At 38.1% G+C, this 22,896-nt stretch overlaps 1 protein-coding gene across 1 annotated transcript in view; it reads left to right on the top strand.

The window, feature by feature from the left end:
• The first annotated feature begins 3,243 nt into the window (after window positions 1-3,243).
• epg5 (ectopic P-granules autophagy protein 5 homolog (C. elegans)) overlaps window positions 3,244-22,896 on the top strand; it is a 43,533-nt gene continuing 23,880 nt past the window's right edge. Inside the window, exons 1-17 of the mRNA XM_036598203.1 lie at window positions 3,244-3,379; window positions 4,212-4,308; window positions 4,910-5,803; window positions 8,430-8,673; window positions 9,429-9,559; window positions 10,856-10,963; window positions 12,005-12,078; window positions 12,345-12,456; window positions 13,734-13,848; window positions 14,021-14,171; window positions 15,445-15,606; window positions 15,876-16,033; window positions 17,634-17,788; window positions 18,788-18,928; window positions 19,962-20,123; window positions 20,387-20,509; window positions 22,035-22,297. Coding sequence (XP_036454096.1) covers window positions 4,249-4,308; window positions 4,910-5,803; window positions 8,430-8,673; window positions 9,429-9,559; window positions 10,856-10,963; window positions 12,005-12,078; window positions 12,345-12,456; window positions 13,734-13,848; window positions 14,021-14,171; window positions 15,445-15,606; window positions 15,876-16,033; window positions 17,634-17,788; window positions 18,788-18,928; window positions 19,962-20,123; window positions 20,387-20,509; window positions 22,035-22,297 — 3,053 coding nt within the window. The 5' untranslated portion in view covers window positions 3,244-3,379; window positions 4,212-4,248. The remainder of the gene's footprint in view (window positions 3,380-4,211; window positions 4,309-4,909; window positions 5,804-8,429; window positions 8,674-9,428; window positions 9,560-10,855; window positions 10,964-12,004; window positions 12,079-12,344; window positions 12,457-13,733; window positions 13,849-14,020; window positions 14,172-15,444; window positions 15,607-15,875; window positions 16,034-17,633; window positions 17,789-18,787; window positions 18,929-19,961; window positions 20,124-20,386; window positions 20,510-22,034; window positions 22,298-22,896) is intronic.

Genomic DNA, 22,896 nt, shown 5'->3' with positions numbered 1-22,896 from the left:
CTTCTCAAATATTTTCTCATGAAAGTCTTTATTATTAAGTTTTTCTTATTATATAGGCTGTAGGTTGTCATGTTGTCCATTAATGTCTACTACATTTTACAGCTGAAAGGTTTGTCATGTCATGGTAAACCAAATTTTCTTGTTTAGAGTTGAATGTAGTGTGTAACACTATTACAGTTTCGTAACACTCCCCAATTCATACTGTCCATTTATGGAAACTAAGCTGCAAAAACAGCCTACTGTCAATTCAATGTTTCTATGATGTCCTAAATTCCAACATGTTTACAAACATCCACCTTTTCAGCCTACAGCAGTTTAGCTCCATCTATTCAGACTGAAGTCTGAAAGAGTGTTTCAGGTCTGCCTGCTTTTAGAACAATGATAGAGCATGATACAAGGCAGCCAATCAGAACACAGCTCATTTATATATATCAGTCTTAAAGGCACACTAACAAAAGTAGCCTGTTTAATTCTAAGGGTTAAATTGAGGTTGGGACATTGTCATGTTAAAAGGAATTATGATTGTTTTTGTACATAAACATAAAAGGACAGCAGAATGGAGGAGAAACAACCCAAAGTTCAAAACATTTTAGCAAAGAAGTGATGTTGGAGGGAATAACCAATAGGAAAAAAATCTTTTTGGTCTATTTTAACTACTCTATTGTGCAAGACTCATTAAACATTTTAGAGGCTTACCAACACTTAGGGTCATTTTGCTGGACAGAAATTAAGCCTATAGGCCTGGGTTACACACGTTGAAAGAGAATCGTTGTCCAGGTCTAGGATTAATCCATATCCAGGAAACTGACCCATACAGTCTAAGACCTGTATAAGGGCAGCTTGAGATGTTTAATCCCTTAATTTTCCACACACAAAAGTTTTCTGGAAGGGTTCTTTAATAAAGGCCATGGTTCTCTTTAGAACCATTTCATGCTTTTTATTTTTCCTCATGTATATGTTCCTCTTCCACCATCTCCTCAAGCTGCTACTTCACTGTGTCACTGGGGATAGAATTCATTATATTTTCTTTTTTTGTTTCATATCAGCACTTTTAAATTGTAAAATTGTATTAATAATATTAGCATTTTCATAGCTCAAAAATAAGTCCTGCTAGGACTTTTCTGCTCAAATTAACATAAGCCTAAGAATAGAGGAACATATCTATTTGAACCTCCCTACATGCCTGGAAAAGACACAAGTTTGCTGGCCAGGACTATGCAAAAAAGAGATTACTATCACAAAACAACTTTTTTGGATACCCATTTGCTATCAGTCTCTCTGTCTATCTGTCTCAAAGTGACAATTTAGTAGAGTTAGTAGATTTTGGGCCACCATATGCCCCCCAGAACAGCTTCACTTACAATGTCTCAAGTGACATTCTCCATCACCTGAAGAACAGTTGCTCTCCTGTTTATACTTAAATATCACACTCATATATGATCATCATGGTCACTGAATGTGCACTTTCAACCACATTTTCCCACCTTATTTACTTTCCCATAGGCCTAAATGCGGATGTCACTTTTCATATTGAAACACTAGCAAGTTAGACAGTTCTTGTAACTGAAGTTGCAGTTATCTGTGCCATCTTTCAAAGTGGCTTATTTTTCTACATACCACAGAGCACGGTAGGATGTTATGTGCTTAGTTATGCAGCACCTGGTTGTGTGCCCTTGTTTACATGTTTATATTATCAGGCGTATAATATATTAAAATATCTAAATAATAATAGTAAAATGTCTACCCTGCTACGTCTGCCCTGGTCAACTGTAAGTGATATTATTGTGAAGTTGAAATGTCTAGGAGCAGCAACAGCTCAGCTGTAAGGGGTAGATCATGCAAACTCACAAAGCAGAGCCGCCAAGTGCTGAAACGTGAAGTGTATAAAAACTGCCTATTGTTTGCAGCTTCACTACAGATTTCCAAAACACTGCTGGAAGCAACATCATTACAATAACTGTGTGTCAGGATCTTCATGGATAGGTTTCCATGACTGGGCAGCTGCACACAAGCCTAAGATCACTATGCACATTGTCAAACATCAGCAGGAGTGGTGTAAAGCAGCCCGCTTTCGATCTCTAGAGCAGTGGAAATGTGATGAATCACGCTTCACTGTCTGGCAGTCAGATGGATGAATCTGAGTTTGGTAGATGCCAGGAGAAAGCTACCTACCGGAATGCATAGTGCCAACAGTAAAGTTTGGTAGAGGAGGGATAATGGTCTGGGGCTGTTTTTTCAGGGTTTATTTAGGCCCCTTAGTTCCAGTGAAGGGGAATGTTAATGCTACAGCATGCAAAATATTTTAGACAACAAGCCTCCAACTTTGTGAGAAGTGTTTGGGGAAGGTCCTTTTTTGTTCCCCCGGACATGAATGTGACCCTGTGCACAAAGCAAGTTCCATAAAGACACGGTTTGATAAGTTCGGTGCAGAGGAACTCCAGTGGCCTGCACAGAGCCCTGACCTCAACCTCACTGAACACCTTTGGGATGAATTGAATGTTGATTGAGAGCCAGGCCTTCTCGTCCAACATCAGTGTTTTACAGGAGGTGGGGGTGGGGGTCAACTTCATATGAATGGCAGGGGTTTTGGAATGAGATGTGTAACAAGCTCATACAGGTGTGACAGTCAGGTGTCCACATACTTTTGGCTATATGTTGTCTATGTATGCACACATTGCATTGCAAATGTATATACTTTACAAACACACACATTCTTGTTTAAAAGGTAAAGAGGAATTTCGCCATTTGTTCAAATATTCTGCTTAGTTCAATTGTTGAGTCATCAAGTCATTTGATGTGTAATGGTGCGTTATAGGGAACCTCTGATTTTCTTTAAAGTGGTGGTGATAGGAACCAGGGGTTGCAATGCATACAGAGCAAATACAGCCATTTTGTCTACTACCCCAAACTTCCAGTGAATCTGCCCTTGTCCTCTGAGTTTTCATAGGTAATGTTGATAATGGTAAAATAGTGATAAATCTGAGGGAAAAAAATTTAAGCTTTTAGAGGCATTAAATAGTTTGGACGTCTGGTTCCTATCACCACCACTATGAACAATTCTTAGTCAGAAAGTTTCTTCAGATTGGCACGTTTCGCAACAAAACCCTCCATATGACTTTGATTACATTTTAATGATTATATTATACAGATATATATACGTATAACCAGTGGAATTGTCCTTTAAATATTTTTTTCGTAATGCGTTTTAATGTTGTCCCTTCTGTTTTGCCGTCGGAAGGCGGAGCATCATGTAACTGCAGATTTGCGATAGAGTTCCAGGAAAGAACCAAAACAAACCTTAGAGAGGAGAGTGACAGAGAAACGGAGCGACTTTCTGCTCCACCAGGCTTTTATTTTAATATTCACAAACTGTGTTACGGTGAGTAATGCTGTTAGGTTTACCCTGGTTGGCGTTTGCGTTGTTTTGAGACCGATTTGACGGTTACAGAGAGATGTTTTTCTCGATACAGTCTGTCGCTAATATTTGACATGTAGGCTAAGAGACTGTGCGCTCTTTAGTAACTATATAGATATTCTTTACCACTAACTTCACTATACAGCCTTACGAATTACAGCATTCAACATGTTAATCCTCAGTAATGCACGTCGAAAGGAGAGACTAGTTTAGCATGGGTGCTAATGGATAGACGCCCTGTAGACAGCGAAACTGACTGAGCTGCTTTTGGTTTTGCCTTTCTGAAACCTTCTGTCTGTCAAACGTTCACGGTAGTGACACTGCACTCTTCTGAGGGCTTTGAGTTGAGCTGGGCGATATAACTATATTTATCGTTATCGTGATAAATTACACCACAATATGCTTTTCTAAATGTATCCTGGATATTGTCAGTACTTAAAAATCACTTCCCTACTGCATGTTTGGTTACAGAGAAAGCATAATTAGTCCTGTTAATTGGATTTAGTGCAGCACAGTGTGAGATATTGAATACAAGTAATTGTGCCGATAGTCACTACAAATTGGATTCATAGTTTTTGGTTTGTTCTGACTTATCAGATGTCAGAAAAAATATACATTGTGACATATCATACAATAATATACATATCTTCCTGATATTGATATATGTTTTACCATATTTTTCCACCTCTAGATTTGAGACAGTGTCTTGCTGGCGAGATGTTTTATATTTTTGATCTTATAGTTAGAGCCTTGATCTAGTCTACTGTCCTATAACAGACACATTAACATGTTTTAGGGGCCTGTGTAACTGGAAAACTAAATAAAATGAAAAGATGATGGCCGAAGCGGTGAGACCGAAGAAATCAAAGACGAAGTCTTCTGGAAAGTCACAGGTAAAAACATCCCTTCAGAGATGCTGCCACTTGTTTGTGTTGTATTTTGAATTCATTTGAATTAACTGTACTTTTTGTACTGTCTGTACTGTATAGTTGATAAGTATCACTACTCTAATAACTTTTACCCTTTTAATTATTTTTAAGCAAAGCAACCTAATTTTAAATGGCTGTTGTAATTACATTATCAGAGACAAGAAGTTAATGGTCCTTCATGTCTTTAATATCTTTTCGTGTAAATTTAATTCAGATTGCCTTTTCTTCATTAACCTAACTCCTTAAATGGACAGAACTCACCAGCAGCTCCAGGCTATTCCTCAATCCTATAACTTAAGAGAAACTTTGCATTGTTTTCCAGTATATACAATAATAGTCCCTTGGATGTGATCAGCATGAGAATATAAGGGGATGATATCTTAAACTTAAGTTTCTCTCAGTGTGTCTGGACTCTTGTGACTACATACTATATACTACTCTTGTACCCAATTAAGTATGAGTTTCTGAGTAGTTACTGGATTATAAGCTTTAAGATTAATGGCTAATGGTTATTAAAAATAAGCTTACAGTTTAAGGGATTTGTGTGTTTTCTTTTCTCCCTTAGGAAAAAAAGCAGAGACAAACTGATGGCGCAAGGAAAGCCGCTGGACCTGCGGTACCTTGCTTGCCTGCCCCTGAGCTCCCTGCTGAATTCACAGATATTCCTCTCAGTCTTCCACCTGAGCTGCCCGCTTCTGTCCAGGAACCTCTTACCCAGCCCTCAGGAGACCAAAATGAAAAAGCTGAGAAGGACCAAAACAAACACACATGTATTAGGACTGAAACAGCACAGATGCCCCCGACCCCTGGAGACGCAGAACACAAGCTGTTATCACAAGACCGGCCCATTGTTGTGGACCAACCTTCTCCCTTCTCTCAGCTGAGCCAATGTGATCAGAAAATCCTCGGTGCTAAAACTGAGCCTTTAAGCGTCTCTTCTCTCTACCCCACTCTGCCCTCTCTGTCTGTGGAAGCCCGCCTCCCGGTTGACCCGTCCTCCGTCAGCTCGGGACTGGTGGAGGCGTCTCTTATGCCTTTAGTAGTTGAAACAGCAAACATGCCTAGGCAGGTAGGTCTAGCTCCGGCTGTTCTTCCTCTGGCTGACCAGGAGTCCTCACCTCCCAGCCTCATTCCTGTGCAGTTAGCGGAGGCTGAGAGGCCCCAGGAGAGGTTGTACCCGGAGCTGCCCCAACCGTGCCAGAAGGTCCAGCCCTTCACCAGTGAGCAGCTGAGAATGTGGGAGCCAGGTTCTTGGCTGGAGAACGTTGAGCTCCACGCTTCTGAGTTCCAGGCCCTTGCCCACCAGGAGGGCCACGAGCTGCACGAGCTGCTGCTGAACTACTGGAGGTGCCGAAAGCAGCTTAGCCAGGCACAGGCTGAGCTACAGGCAGCCAACTCCGATTGCAAGAGCACGCAGAATCGCCTGTGGAGCTTCAGGGATGAACAGCTCACGCTGCAGGTGAAAAGCAGTACAAAATCTGACATTGCTGAAGCTTTTTAAAACCTTGAATCACACTTAAGTCAATTCGCATTAATTTTGTAGTAGGTACAAAGTAATTCATAGCATTTACTGAATAATTAGTCTTGAAGGAATGCTCCGGTCTTCCACCTAATCTCTGTAATCTGTATCTGTAGAGTTGATTACCATGGACAATAATTTTGATGCACTTGGGCAGTTAGTTGTGAAACATATGTCTGTAGAACATTTTCATAAAATCCTCAGTCCAAAGGATTTGCAAATTAAGCTGTAGAGATGGGACTAGTTTTTAGATGAAAGAATTTGTGGTGATGAGTTGCCAGTGTGGAGGATGGAGTTTTTACAGTATCTGTCTGATCGCCATGGATTATGTTATATAGCCACATATTTTGAACCTTTATTCACAGAAATACGCGGCTGCACAATGGCTACTGTTAAATATGAATTTCAAGTCAGCAAGCTCCCTGTTGTTTTTTAAGTACAGGGAACTTTTCAAAAGTGAAATACAGATGCAGCAGATAGACTTTATGTTGAAAACCACTGGAATATTCCTTCAAGTTTCAAAATAATTCCTGTACGAGTAATAACAGGCCTTGGGTTAAACATGCTCAGCCATTTTATAATTTTTTTGTGAATAGGCATTTTCAACATTTATTAGTAACTGAACAGGAACAGGTAGAACTTACTTTCAGCACCATCAGATCTTACTTGAGAAGGAGAAGGGATTTATTGACATATGAGGCCTCATATTTCTGAGAAAACACCACAGCCTTGTCAGTAGAGTTCCTGTTTGTCATGGTGACAGTTGAGGCAGTAGGTGCTCACGTTCTGCTCCAAAAAAAAACTGGCTGTGATTTCAAACTAGATGGTGTTGTTCTTAAATATGTAATACTTAAAGCCATGACTCTGTTAAAGGCCTTTTAAGAACAGTCCTTAACATAACCTATATGCTGACATCAACAACAATACTTCTGCATCCTTTATCATTCCAACTATATAGCAAATTGTATTATGTGATCTGACCAACAGAAGTCTACTTTCTTGAAGAATCGTTTAGTATAATTACCCAAACTGCGTGATCTCAATATATGTTAGCTAATACTTCAGAAATCTCCATGCGTCAAACAATTGATTACATGTTATCTACAGACAGGAGATAAATTAGCGGAAAAAAAAACAACTCAAAGTATCTTACTGGTGTTTTAGAGCCATCAAAAACTGCCAGAACAGCTTTTATGTGCCTTTACATAGATTCTGAAAGTCTCTGAAACTGTCCTGGAGGGATGGAACACCTTTCTTCCAGAAGATATTTCCTCAACTGCTGTGTTGATGGTGGTGATGGAAAGCACTAACACCTCCTTAAAGGTGGTCAGCTGGGTTGAGATCTGGTGACTGCAAAGGCCATAACAGATGATTTTTATACTCATCAAACCATTCAGTGACTTCTTGTGCCCTGTGTATTGTGGTGTTGTCTTGGAAGAAACCACTGGCGTCAGGATAGAAATGTTTCATCATAGGATAAAGGTGATCAGTCAGATTTGTATTGAATTACAGAACATTGCATTGTTTTGCGGTGACTCTTCCCTGTAAGAGAACAAGTGGATCCAAACCATGCCAGCAGAATATCCCTCACAGCATAACAGAGGTACCGGACTCCCTCGCTGTAGGGGTCAAGCATTCAGGCCTGTTGTTCTCTTGGTGTATGCTAAACATGCTCTCTCCCACTTATGGAGAATATGGGGAAAGATGACGCATCTGACCAATCACTTTTTTCATCATCTCTGTAGACAAGTGCTTATTATTTTTACACCGATGAACTCTCAAATGTGCAGTCATCTTTGTAATGAGGGGTTTATTGCAGCCCTGCTTTAATACTCCTCTTTATGTAGTTGTGGACCGGCTGTTTTTGCAACACACTCTGATCACATCCTGCATTTACACACTCAGTCACCTGAGGAACAGTTGCTCTTGTGTTTTTCTTTACACATCACGCTAATACACAAGCATCAGTCACTGACTGTGCTTCCTTTCCAACTGTTGTCTTTCCCATAGATCTAATTGCAGATCTAAATGCAGCCACTTTAGTCACTGTTACTGTTGAAACAAGCCCGTAGAGCAGTCTTTGCGACTGGAGCTCCTGCCATCCGAGCCCTTTCACAGATTTTTTCCTCTTAGGATCTTAATCCAGAATCGAGGTCAACCAGGCCTGCTCAGCATTTTTATACATGCCACAGAGCATGGTAAGATGTTATGTGCTCAATCGTTTAAGGCACTAAATCTGTCTGGAAGCGTCTACACGTAACCCCAGATATTCCGCCCAAAATACATAAACACTATTATTTTGACTGTAAATTTAACTTGAAATTTTTAACTGTACATTCTACTAAACATGCATTTACCGTCAAAGTGCTGCAGACCCATGTTACCCATATATCGGCCAGCCAAAGGAGTATTTTGGCCTTTTGTTTCATTATCATCAGTTTCAGTGTGTAGGAGAGGCTGACATATTCATATTCACTCTTCTTGAAAGTGTTTGTTTGCCTTTCTTATTTTTGGCCTTTCTTCCCACTCTTCTTGCTTGTAACATTGGCTTTTTTGCCTTTCACAGGGTGTGTGTGCAGACCAGGTCAAAGTGTGCGGCTACCACCGCTTCCAACAGGTGGTCCTGAACGAAGCTGCGGTTGCTGAACTGAGACATCTGTTTGAGGCTAAAGCCGAGCTGCTCCATCAGGCTGTAGCCCTGCACTCCTACACCTCTGTACTCTCTCGACTACAAGTGGAGTCTTATCTCTACCGCTTGCTCAGCACAAACCCCATCACTAGGAGTGTGGCCATACAGGATGCAGGCCCAGGCAAGTCAATATTGACAGTGTTGCACTAAAACTGTTGTAATGTGCTGAGCATGGCCAGCTATAGGTGCTTGACAAATACTGTAAATAGGTTGGTGAAAGAAGGAAATGTCCCTTATAATGGTAATAACTATAGTGATAGAGCTCCCCTGAAATTGAAAAAGCGAACAGCATAAATAGTCAGTGGATTTTTACGTCAATAAGTGTGAAAATGCGTTTATTATTTATTGTGTAAATTATATTTATTTATTATGTAAATGTTATTTATTCATTAATAAAAGCTTCTCCAAATATAATTATAATCATATGGAAAAAGTTGAAATACCCCTGGTTACATAAAATGTGTTGTTTTGTAGGCTTTACAGGGAATAAATCCAAATATTGTTTTGTTTTTTTTTTGTTGCATATTTTAGTGCACAATTTCTGATAAAATGTATTCATGAAATGTAAAAGGTGCCATAGCTTTTACACAGTCTACATTTTTTTATGTTAAATTCAGCAAATAAACAGTAGTTGTGCATTAAAATGTGGAAAACTTTTGCACACAACTGTATGTAATTTGGACGATTTTGTTAGTTGCTGCTCTAGCCTTCAGTTTTCTTAATGACTGATAATATTTACATCTGCCTGTCCTTTTTTATTCATCAAATTACTAAAACAACATGGTATTTTTAATAAAGAGATTGTACAGTTTATTATATCTGAAGGTCTGCAAGTCGCCGGAGTCTGTATGACTTGGATTCCTCTTGGATTTTTAGGTGCTCCCAAATCCCAGCCTTCTACTCTGCAGCTGCTGAAGGAAAGCATCAGTGTGCTGTTCAGCTTCACCCGTCGAATTCTAGACGATTCTCAGTTCCAGAATGACATTCATCTGTGGCTGCAGAAACTGGTAAAAGACTTAACCTTTCAATGATAAACATGCAATAGTCAGCTTATTTAGATCTGTTTGAGACTTTAGCTGATAGCATTCTTGTTTCCATCAACACATTCGACTTATTTGAGTGACATTTTCAGAAAATTCAATAGCAGTCTTAACAGATTCTGTGAGGGACCCACAGGGTAGGGGTAGGACAAGGCAGTAAAATATTACATCTGTGTTACTGTATATCTTAAATTTTGAGAGGTATTGGGTTTTAATGTCTTCCTCAGGAACATTTCTAGCTTACTAAAGTGTTGAAGTGTAGTAAAAATTAAATATTGCACAGCTGATGTGTATACATTGTAAATGTAAATACAAAATATATTAATAAATCATTTCAAATGTTTACATTAGTGACATTGTCATTGTAGGAGTTTAGGCAAGAGATTCTGTGGAGTTGTTCTGGAATAACAATGTGCACCTGTTCTAATTTTTAATAAACATATAATAATATAAGGGATTTGAATAACTCTGTTTTGTGCTGTTGCTATTTTTTAACATTGTACTAATTATCTTCTAAGTTCTAAGTTCTGTAGCCCACCAAGCCCCTAACTGTAGTAATTAGAGCACAGTTAGTTAACCAGTTTCCATTTGATTATGGATATATATTTTTTCTGTCGGAACAAATCCTTGTATATCCAAATAAGTAAAAATAAAAAGAAAAACATTCTTAACTTTCAGTGTAAGTTAATGCAACAAGATTTTATTCAAAGTCATTTTGGAACGTGTATTGGTTTGTTTTAGAGGTGGGCAACATGACAGTATTTTATCATTATTGTGATTAAATGATGTCACAGTATTGTTTTTGACATTTTTAATGTGGGCACTGCTGGGGCTTTTTTGTCTGTTCTGATTTTTCAAACTTATGTTTCACTTATTGAAAACTTAATGTTATGATTTGTATTGTTTATCATTTGTCATAAAAACATCAAGTATTGTGATATTGTATTTTTGCCATAGCACCCACCCCTAGTTCATTTGTCATGAAAAAGTGGCACAATGTAAACGGCATCTGGTATTTTCAAATGTTTTGGTTCTGACAGTGAAGATATGCACGTGACAAACCATTACAAACAAAATACTCATTGTCATGCTGTGTCTATTGGTTAATCAGTTTATTGACAAATACTGGAGCAATTTGTGGAGGGGTGTACTGCCCACAGTAGTAGGAACCTACTCTCAGAATTGCGCTATTGTCTCAACGTACATTGACTGAAAAAATTTCCTGTAAGTGATTTTCAAAATATTTTCTGCTTTCCATTGCAGGTATCAGTACTGCATTGCGTAGGCTCAGCTGGAGATTATCTGTACATCCTCAACCACCTGCTGTGCTGTCCTGCAGGAGTCGGGAAATGGGCCGTGCCCTTTCTACAGGTAATTAGTCTTAATTGGTATTAATATATTACTAAGATAATAGGGCAGTCCGAAAACATACTGAAGTGTTTAAAAGTTTTTTTGTTTTTTTTTTAAATAGCATTGAAGCCTCATTGAGCAGTAGCTAAGGAACTTGCAGCCATTAAAGCAGTAGTTTGATAAAAAGAAAATTAGTCCAAGTCAGCTAATTGCATTTGGTGTCTGAAGTTTGCTGTTTTACTTTTTCACTGGAGCTATGAGACTATTGAGGCTATTGACTGAAGTCGTATGCAAAAGTTTAGGTGCCCCGGACAGTTGACATGTTTTGTTGATTTTCTAAGAAACAATAAGATAACACATCTTCTACAGAGAACACACTTGCGCAGACTTAAATACACAATTACTTTTTATTTGCTGAATTTAACATATTGGGGTAAAAAATAAAACTAAATGTGGCCTGTACAAAAGTTATGGCATTTATATATATATATATGTTTTATTTTTTCCAACAAAATAAACTGCAATGAAATGCCATATGTAAGTTTGTTCCCTGTATAAGATGTGTTCACTTTTTTATTTAGAAAATCAATAAAATGAATTCTTACTGGGGTGTTCAAACTTTTGCATACAGCAGTTGCTTCATGCTGTCAAGTGACAATAATGTGGCAACACCATGCAGAAATGTTTGTCATCTGTCCGAAAAATCCACAAGTACTTCCAGGAGGACTGTGGTGAAGTTACATTACTTCCAGCTTTGAACATTATATTGAATAGTTAGCAATCATTAACGTCAACCTGAATCAGAAGTGACGTTTTTAACTTTGTGGGGGAGGTGTAAAATGATTTTATTGGTTAGTGTTATTTTTCACCACTCACTACTACAAAGTTAAGTAAAGAAACTTAAACACTATTAAAGATTACAGGAAAATGTGATTTTTGTCTTTTAATAGATATGATGAATTGTGCTTTTATGAACTAACAATTAAAAAAGGTAAATTGTTATTTCAGATTACAGAAACTTCCTACTACTGTTGTTTCTCTCTCATCTGTTTCTCCCCTTAGATTAAAGTGCTGGACAACCCATCTGGAGTTTACCACTTCATGCAGGCCTTAGCTGTTCTCATGTCCCCAGTGAGGTAAGAACTACTGGCTTGACAGAATAATTATAAAAACTCTCAAATCTAGTTTTTTTTTTTGTGTGTGTGTATTTATTGGTAAACTATTGAATATAATTTTGATATTAATTGAGCTAGATTATCAAATATTTATTCAGGTTATATCTGAAGTTTGATTGACCTTGTGTTCACACAGCAATCTGTTTTCTGCTCATGGACATTTATACTCTTGTAATGTTAGACTGAGGCTGTATAAAATTAGACGCCAACATTTTTGTGACATTCAGGGACCGAGCTGACTTTCTTTGCCACATGAAGCCCAGCGATGTGAAAAGTAACAACAGCTATTCAGGACCTGCGACTGCCAACTGGACCCTGGTAGATGAGGGTGGAGAAGAGGTCAGTAGTCCACGCAGTAATATTCTTTGATAATGTCTTATGTGGTCCATGTTGAGATTCAGCACTGTTCATCAAGGCACACTTGTGTAGTTATAACACATCTGTTTTATTGATTTTATGAATAAATTTAAGTTGAAAAATCCTCTCCAGGGAACATACTTAAATGTGGCATCTTTCATGCACTAAAATTTGCAGATTTCAAATTATTATTTTAACATATTAGAAAATTTTTTTCAATATATTAAAGTCAGCAAATAAACAGTAAATGTGCATTAAAATATGCAAAAGTGAGTTCTCTGTAGAGAATGTGTTGACTTATTTTCACTTAGAAAATCAACAAAACGTAGTTTGGGTGGCAAAACTTTTGCATACAACTGTATAGGTCATGAAGAGCAGAATTTGTGTCTCTTCACAAAACCACACTGTCAAAGTCTGCCATGTAATGTTTCCACCACGAGATGATCACAAGTACTTCTTCCTGTCTTTACTTGCGCAATGCTGCACAGGGTTTAATGAAAATCTTAAACTGAACTGTTTCGGTTTCTATTGCTCAAAAGCAAAGCAGCTATTTCTGGCTTTCAACCTTCTAGGTTTTACTTAAAACCTTGTAGGTTTAAAACATTTAGAAGTAATTAACCTCATTTGGTGCAACAGTATGTTCTTAAAACTGCCAGTGATCGCAATAAGACTGCAAATGGGAATCTTCGGGGTCCAAGCACTGTGCATCTTATAGCGCCAATAGAAAACAAAAGATGGGCAACGTTTTTAGAATGGCCTTGATTTATAATATTTCTGGTGTCTCAAAAGGAAATATCTGCCTAATTTCATACACACTGACCTTCTGACCTTTTGACCTTTTGGTCCTAGGTAGCACTGTATCGTCAGAATGTAGGCTGCGTTTCATGGCTATGTTTTAAGGATCCTTCAGATTGGAACAGTTTCTGATGATGTAATATTCTGATGATATTCATCATGTTTTGTGGGTCCTTGATGAGTATCAAATCTCATAATATGGGATCCCCCTTTGGAACCTCATCATGCATACTGCTATCCCAGATTACATATTACATTTTAACAAGGTGGAAAACATGTGCATTGCTAAGATACAGAGATGAAAAATAAAAGTCAAAGTAACATAATGGGGAGACTGAGATGTTCACCAATGTTTGGTTGAAAAATATAGCTCACTTAAAAACCAAGGATGTCCATATAGCTGGATTGCGATACGGCAGATTATGCTTTTTAAATATAATATCACCTACTTTTTCTGCCCTCAGGATGAAGATCCAGAGACGAGCTGGCTGCTGCTATCAGAAGAAGACCTCATTGCTCTGCTCTCTCAGTTTCCCTTTGATGAACTCTTCAAACACTTACTTGGAATGTCTGCAAACGGTTAGGAAGTTGGAATTTTTTTATTGAAAGTTAAGCTACACTAGCTCAACTTACAGTGAGACATGAACCATTAAGATAATATCAAGGAACATGATGTTGACTTTAAAAAATAATTTTTATGTATCATCAAGGGTACATGAGTGTGTTATTAGTATATATTTTATATATTCAGGCAACTACCAGCCTCAAGCCACCACTAGTCAGAAGATGATGAAGATATTTGCTTTTGCATCTTCGCTGGTTGAGCTGCTGGCCGTTGGCCTGCAAACCTACAACAGAGCACGCTACCGGCAGTTTGTGAAGAGGATTGGCCACATGATCAGGTCAGCTGATTTCCTCAAGACGAAAAAATCGTCTTCTTTGTTGTTGGACACTACGTCTTTCTAATGAGCAGAACAAAGAGAAATCACGCAGAATTTATTGGTGGTATAAGAGTATACATAGACATTATTCACTCTTATAGTCCAGATATGCTGTCGCCTCACAGCAAGTGGGGCCTGGATTCGATTCCTTGGCCGGGCGACCGGTCCGTGCTGTGTAGAGTTTGCATGTGACCTGTCCAGTGTATTTTCTGCCTTCTGCTCAATGACCACTGGGATAGGCTCCAGCACCCCCTACAACCCAGAAGGATAAGCAGCATAGATAATGTGTGTGTGTGTGTGTGTGTGTGTGTGTGTGTGTGTGTGTGTGTATTTTATAGCCTTATCATCTGTATCCGTGTCAGTTCTAATAAGTTAATCTTGATGACATGGACATGTAACATACATGTATAAAGTATGCCCTATGAATAACTTTCCTACATCCAATTAAAGACTAATGTATTTTACCTCCCCTCTCAATTTAAACTGTGCTGTACTAATCTTGAGTAAAGCTTATGTAAGCAATACCCTCACCAATCACAAGGCGGTTATGGCTTCTCCTGCATACACAGCATACACAAACTATACCTTCCCCTCTGTTTCTTTGCTTCCAGTCTGCGCAACTTAGCGAACCAAAGCTAACAACCAAGCAAAGGCTAACCTAGCGAGCAAGGCTGCTCATGTCTATTTTTATGTGTCGGCCCGTCATACTTTCTAAATTGTCGCCACGTAAAAGCTGGATAATGTTTTTAGTGACCCATGGACACAGCAGGGTAATCTACAACCACCTGCATATGTAGAGCCTGTTTCACTTATTGTTCCCCTCCTGTGCTAATGTGTAACTGCTTGAGGAGCATAACAGGCTGGGAGTATTGGACAAAGGCATGTCAACACATGTGCTCATTAGAATATTAAAACCATGTCCAGCGAGTTTTAAGTAGTGTTTTGTCTTATTTTTGTCTTGTTATTTTTCATTTGTTAGATGTTCAATATAACACTCAGTTTTAGTACATACAAGGGTTTTTAATATTTTACACTGTGTTCAGAGCATGAAATCAATATGTAAATTTGTTACAAGAGTGAGATAATATAGTGAGAGCCTACATTCAGGCCCTTGCAGTTTTAGGGTCTCAACAGTATTAGAAGGCAGGTATTTAAACTGTGAGTTTAGATAATTAAACCTCAGTATACCTTTGCCATATGACTGACTGGTCATATTCTTTCTCTTGTGGACCAGGATGACGCTGTGTTACGTGAGTGACCACTGGGCACAGTACATCAGTTTGACTGGAGTTAGCAGGACCACCATGCAGGAGCAGTCCTTTTCTATGGAGAAACTGCAGGTTGAGTTTGACCATCTCTTCCTCCGTGCTGTCTTACATGTCCTGAAGGCCAAGAGGTGAACTCACTTTTTGCTGACTGAGTGTGTTGGATCTGTGGAATGTGTCGTGTTTGTGTGTGTGTGTACATGAGAGAGACTTTTTCTTGCCTATTTCAGCTTTTAAAATAAAACTTTTTTGATTAAAACCAGTGATATTGCTGTATATAATGTAAAAAAATGTGTAAGAAAGCTGCAGGTATTAAAACTCAAATTTAAATTAATTACCCAACACTGTGGCTTCTCCCATTCAAATAGTAATCATCCTGTCTCTCTTTCACTTTTCCCAGGCTGGGCATCTGGCTCTTCATGTCAGAGATGCCTTATGGAACTCTGTCCAGTGCAATGCTCTGGAAGATATTCTACATCATGCAGTGTGCTGAGACAGAAGGTCTGGACAGGCTGGGCTGCAGTCTGAGTGTGGAGAGCTGTGTCCAGGGCCTCCAAGGTAATGTTGTACACCTACAGAACAATGCTAGGGCTGCATTAACAGAAGTATCTTAAGGTGTGAAATTTTCTTCAGTGTACTTTTTTCCTAATTTTAGATTTAAGAAGAGTGTCAAGATGAATTTCAGTTCTGGAAAAAAAAATCTTGAATTCCTGTTTTTCAAAATTGCTTGGTGGAAATATAGCTTTTTTTTTGTGCTCTAATTTTTGCTAACACAATTCCTTTCTTTGTCTTAAGAATAGTTCTAAAAACAAGTGCTTGTCTTGCAATAACTATGTTGTTAACTTAATTATGTTGTTTCTTAATTATAAAATAGCTTAATACTCACCTTAGACTAAAAGAGTTGACATGGTAATCGTCAAAAACTGTAACTTGTAGTGATGATTCAGACACTACTGTTGATGCTGTGCCTGGTAGTGTTGACTTGGAAGCTGCTGAAGTTAAATGTTACTACTGAACCATCACTTCTGGTCCTTGTTTACTGAAGTCTTTTGAACTTTTAAGTGTTTTGTCCTCTATTTTGATATAGTCTTCAGGCACTGAAGCCCTGGTTCTGGAGATCTGCCATTCTGCAGAGTTTAGCTTCAACCCTAATACATTAAACCTGTTTCAGGTAATGAAGGCCTTTAGGGGCATCTCAATGTTAGAGCCAGGTGTGTTGGACCTGAACTCTCCAGGGTGAGAGATCTCCAGGATGAGGACTGGGCACCCATAGCCTAATGGGTTAAATCCATTATAATTCTAAGGATTTGTTTCCTAAAAGGGCTAAGCTTAGTCATGGACTACACAGCACTCTGATTGGAGATTCTCCATTAAAAGCAAAGTGTAGTCCAGGACTAGGTTTTCTCCCTGTCCAGGAAACTGATTCTAAATGTGTCGCACACTGTGTATGATTGGCTGCAAAATGTACCAGATATCAACAGGCTACAAATAACAAATAATCTAATAACCTACTTAAGAAAATAAGTAAACTTTTTTAAAAAGAATATTTGAGAAGACTGTTGAGGAATTTCAATAATAGCATTTTTTTCTTTGAAAAGCTTTCAGAAGCAATGAAATACAGTCACTCTAGAATTAAAACAAAAATAAAGACAATGTTTTGTTTATATAATGCCAGTGTGCATGCTGGTCCTAGAAACAGTGGAAGTGTGTAAATGGCTAATCTTAAAAATGCCCTTTTAAAGAGAACAGTGCTGTTCTTTGTTCCTTTAAGCCCAGATCACCGCATGTTTGAGAGTCAGTGAAGGCACACAGCCAGCCATCACACAAATGCCTCAATCCTTGTTGAGTCTTCAAGTAATTTCAAATAGACTTGCTTATGTGGTTTCTGATACTGTATGACATACTGCAGCAGGTGTGTCCAGTCTTATCCACAAAAGACTGGTGTGGCTGCAGGTTTTCATTCCAATCAAGCTCCTGATTCCACCTGTCTAGTCAGCCGCTCTTATTCGTCTAACAGTCGATTAGGTGTATGAGGTGTGCCCCTGCTTGATTGTAATAAAAACCTGCAGCCACACTGGCCCTTTGCAGATAAGGGTGACCCCAGTACTGTGGTCTGTATGAATGGACAAAATGATTTGTTGTCTCTCTGTCTGTGTAGAACCGAGTCACCAAGAAAGGTTTAAGGACTGGCTCTCAGAGATAAATAGTTCAGATGGAATTTGCCTGTTGACAACTTTTGCTCACATGGCTCAGCCTAAACGCACAGACGCAGACCCGGAGTTTGTCAGGACCATCGTGCTGGAGATTTACGAGGTGATTTAGGGGACTTGAGTAGATTTTTCCAAACTTGATAACCTCTGCATTATGAGGGATTTTAAGGACATAGACTAATGTTCAGAAGTTTGGAGTCACTTGCTATGTTAACAGGTTTTGCTACTATATATTACAACTCTGTTTCCAGTCTTTTGTTGGCCCTGTCACAACTTTGCTGACACACAAATTAAAGTGGGCATATATTTTTCAAAAATCAATAAAATTTCTCAGTTTCAGCATTTGATATGTTGTCTGTGTAAAATGGTTGATTGAATATAGGGTTTAAATGATTTGCCCAGGATTCTATTCTGTGTTTATTTACATTTTGCACAGCATCCCAATTTATTTGGAAACGAGGTTGTATATTTTAACTTGGAAAATGTGGATGTAAGTATTACAAACTACTGGCCAAAAAGTATTTTTAGATGTTTTATTCAGTATTGCAGGAATTTTGTGAATAGAGAATTTCTTAACTGACAAATAATATACTGTAATTCTCTACTTACATTAATTTTTACATTCCTTTTTTGAGTAACTTAATTCTTAGAATCTTCTGCAGCTCTGTTTGTCAATTTGGACACATCCAAATTTTTTTATTTTACCACTAGGCATCTCATTAATTAACTGAAAGCTGTGAATTTGCACTGGTCTACCATATTATGATACTTTTATACATTAGTATAATAGATTTATACGTTAGTAAAATAGTTTTATAATATTGAAAATGTTGATTCTTGTATAAAGCGTAAAAGGGCTTTTTATTATCTCCTTTTAGCGCGTCGTGTTTTTCACAGCTAAGTAGTTAACTTGATTTTTTTTTTGGGTCATAAAAGATGATTAACACTCTTTGTGTTGTCCACCGTTCAGAGTTGTACTGTTCCAAAACCCTCATTGCTACGTTGTACTTCATTCTTACTGTTACATGCTACACCAGACAGAAGCTTTGTATGTCATATGAAACTCAGTAAGGCTAACTGAATATTATTCCACTTCTCACAGGTGTCTTATGTCTGCGTGGCCACACGAGAGATCTTCTCCAAAGTGGGGAGAGAGTTACTGGCTGCCATAGCAACGGCCCACCCGCACATCATCTCAGTGCTGCTGGAGAGGTTGAGGGAGACCATTGACAAAGTTGGCATGGTGGGTCATCTTTAACCTTTATATATGTATGTTTGTTTGTTTATTTATTTATTTATTTATTTATTTATTTTTTCGCCTGAACCTGTAGACTGCTAACAGTAATTATCATTATCATTACAGTGGTATTTGCATGAAGACTACTTGAAGAAAAGTAAAAAGTTTCTATGTTTAAAAACTGTTTAATGACCTTTGACTGGCATATATTCGTTAATTTGCAAACTAGCGTTGGGCGATAATTGACAATTCACTAGTAGAGTCACTTCTAAAACCTGCAATCAAAAACTGAGTACAATGATTTTTATTCAACTTTTCATATACTAATTAAACCAATTATTTCATATACCAATTAAACAGGACTAATTAAGCTGTCTTTGTAATGAAATGTTCAACTGCTCAGTGTCCTTTAAGTACAGACAAAACGCAATATGCTCAGAAAAGTGAATTGTCATGATAATAATTGTTCATCACGATAATGATAAGATATCGCCATGTTGCCCTTTGCCCATTATTGTCTCTTATGATCCTATATTAGCTGTTGTTCATTCGAATACCCCTGCTACAATATTGATAATTTCTACTAGCACCCCAGGAATTTACCATGTTAAGTAGCACCATGTTATTTGTTAGGCATATTCACATTTTACAGCAACTCTAATTTCCACATGGACATTTGAAGTTTGTAAATTAAAGTAACATATTTCTCTACTTTGTATACAGCATTATTATTCCTACATTAACCGTCATTTTCCGTATGCTGGGTGATGGTGTTATCCAGAATAACTAATATCTGCTAGTACCCCTGTGAAATTTGCAGTTCAGTGATAGCAACAAGCAAGTGGTTGCACAGATGAATCCAGTTAGGGACATGCAACACAACTGACATTACAAAAATGTGCTTCCTCAAGTTGATTTGCAATTGCATATTTCCAACTTTCCAAACTTGCACAGTGCTGCATTAAAGGAATCTGAATGTGAAATACTTTCTCCAACACTCATATTCACTCCTGTTTTGCTTTCCTTCATGGTGTCCCAGGTGTCATTGTACCTCTTTAAAGAGCTGCCTCTGCATTTTTGGAGCCCCAGCCTAGCTGAAGTGGGAGTCATTCGCAGTTGGCTACTGGATTACAGCTTGTGTGCGGTGGAGAACAAGCTGGCCTGCATTATCCTGGAGGGCCTTAACTGGGGATTCCAAATGGTAAGTTGGAATTGGCTGATGATTCAGTTGATTAAACTATGCTTTTCCTTGCTTCAAAGCAGCTCAGAATGTTTGTAGAAAAAACACACTCTGGTATAAACAGGTTTTGTTTCTGTTATAAATATTATCTTGTTATGCCAGATCTTGTTGGGGGAACCGCTGGTGGCAAAAGCTGCTGTACTGGTCTTATGACTACTTAATCATATGACGTCCTTAATGTGACTACACTCATCGATCAAGTTCATCCTGTGTTGTGTTTTTAGAATGGTTGCCTTGCCCTGCCAGCTGCATTGCATAGTGACGTGGCACTGTTGGTGGTGGAAGCATATCAGAAGTACCTCACAGATAAGCCCTACACTGGCATCATCTCAGAGGGCATCAAACAGGTTCTGTTGATGTTGTTTTTCAGTAATGTGTTCAAACGTCAAATGACCCAGAAAAATACTCCCAAAAACCTGGGGTTGCTTGACTTGCAAATGTAGTCCTGTGTAGAAACCCACAACTCCTTTTAGATTTGTTTTTTATTTATATGTTTTACAAATTAATATTATAATTATTACTGTGAAGACTGTTCTGTGCTTCTAAATTAGGAGCATACAGTGGTCCAAAAGTCCACATTGAAAATCTGGGATTTTTTAATTTAAACATGGAAAAACACAAAAGAATATCTTAGAATACCAAATACTAAGAAATTCTGAAATTCTTATGATATTTCTGAGATTCTACATTTTGCTCAAATTGTTGTGCTGATAATAAAATATGTAATGAAAAAAATTATGAAATTAGAAAAAATGAAAATTAGTAGCATTTTCTTTTGTGGTGTTGGACTTCATGTTGCACTAGCTGAGTTTAGCATAAAAAAAAAAAAACATTTGTTTGGTGCAACCCATCAAACTTTTTCTTTAGTTTGGTCCGTTTTGTCAGATGTTAGCAGTGACCAGTACTCAGGTCTGCACCAAAGATTGATTAATTAAATTCAGTCAATTAAGATTTAATTTATTGGTTAAATTCAAACTGACAAACCAATCATAAAGAAGCAAATACCAATTAAGGTGTATTATTATTGCTTTGATTGTGATACACACATGTTAAGGGTCTCTATTTTCTATTTGTTTATTTTCATGGTGGCCAAGGTACAAATAATAGTGGATGTGCATGCCTGCAAGATTTCTGACCAATAAACAAACATCCACAGATGTAATTTGTTGCACTTTAGCCATTGTACTGTGAAACCAACTGAATGAAATAGAAGGGAAAAAATCACAAATACCCCCACTTCTAGTGTGGATTAGGTAAACAAACTAGGTTTCTTGCTATTGCATCTATCCTTCATTTCATTATGGTATTTGAAAGTGGAATGTCAGAGATGAATGTCAGCCACGTTTTTAGCCGCATCTCCTGATTTTAAAAAGTTACAAAATGCAAGCCAACCCTTCACACTAGCCCATTGGTGCACTATTTTATGACTGTTACTGCTGTGATAAGCTGTTTGAATGTGACAGTAGTCCTGAATAATCTAAAAATAAAGATGATGCAGAGTGGTTAGAAAACTGTTGATCAGAAAATATGTATTTAGTGTCAGAAGTCTACTTCTTTTGTTTTGTGAAGACTTATGAGGTTAATGTAGCTAACAAGTAGTGGAAGATTATCCCACAAGTAGGCATTGTACAAATGAACAGCACTGACATATGAAATAATATCAAATAGGTTGTATGACCAAGTATAATTTCTAAAAATGGACAGAAGTATCGCCAAAGGACTTCAGGCTGATATACATACCATGCAGTGTACTTTTGTACAACCTTATAGCTCCAGTGCAAAATTAAAAAAGCGAACTTTGTGTATCGAACATGTCTTGCCTGATTAAGTATGCCTCTCGTTCTCAATCTCACTCCCTTACCTTCTTTGTAGGTATCTTATCTGGCCAACATCATGCGGCTAGGCCAGACTCCGGAGACATCCTTTAACCAGTGGGCCTGGGACTTGGCACTGCGTCTGAAGCTGCATGCCAATGAGAGGAATCCTCAGGACCCTGGGTGCCCACTGCCTTCCTCTGGTCCTTCTGTGCCTGAGATCACATGCACACCTACCATGCATCCAGTGCTCAAAGCTGTCAAAGCTAGCATCCCCATCGGCTGCTTCCTGGCCCTTGACATGACCAGTATTGGACACAGGTTTGGAATTGAACTGCATGTGTTTGCGGTATTGCAAAAAAAGTTTGAAGAATAGATATATTTGGTGTCCGAAGCTTCAAAGTTTTACACTGTAGCTATGAGGCTCATGTAACTAACAAACAATGGAAGCTCATTACCAGTGTGCAAACTGCACACCTAAATCATCCCTGACTTACTTCAAACCACATTAAGTTGTTAACTAATCTGAATTAGACTTGCTTTTGTGGTTTATGACACTATGACAAACTGTTACCTATAAAACGAACCATTTTTCTATTTTTCATGTTTAGAGGTAACAATATGTAATATAATGTCAGAAACAACAACTACGTTTGAGGAGGAAACTCTGTAAATGTAATGTTTTTCTAAACTATTGCTGTAGGGTGTAGCATCAGTGTAGAACAAGACTCAGGGGAGGCCATGATTCCACCACAAGAAGTGCTTATTAGAAAGGCACATACAAAGCATTGAACTCGCTGGGGAGGTCACCACTAAGCAAAGACTTCACACTACCGCTAACCCCCAAAAACACACTAACAAATCGGCACAAAATAGCACACTAAACACATACAACATACCTTTAACTGACGAACAACATA

The sequence above is a fragment of the Colossoma macropomum genome, unplaced genomic scaffold (genome assembly GCF_904425465.1).
Source record: "Colossoma macropomum unplaced genomic scaffold, Colossoma_macropomum, whole genome shotgun sequence".
In the NCBI taxonomy this organism is placed as follows: domain Eukaryota; kingdom Metazoa; phylum Chordata; class Actinopteri; order Characiformes; family Serrasalmidae; genus Colossoma; species Colossoma macropomum.
This window is presented reverse-complemented; position numbering and strand designations above follow the sequence as displayed.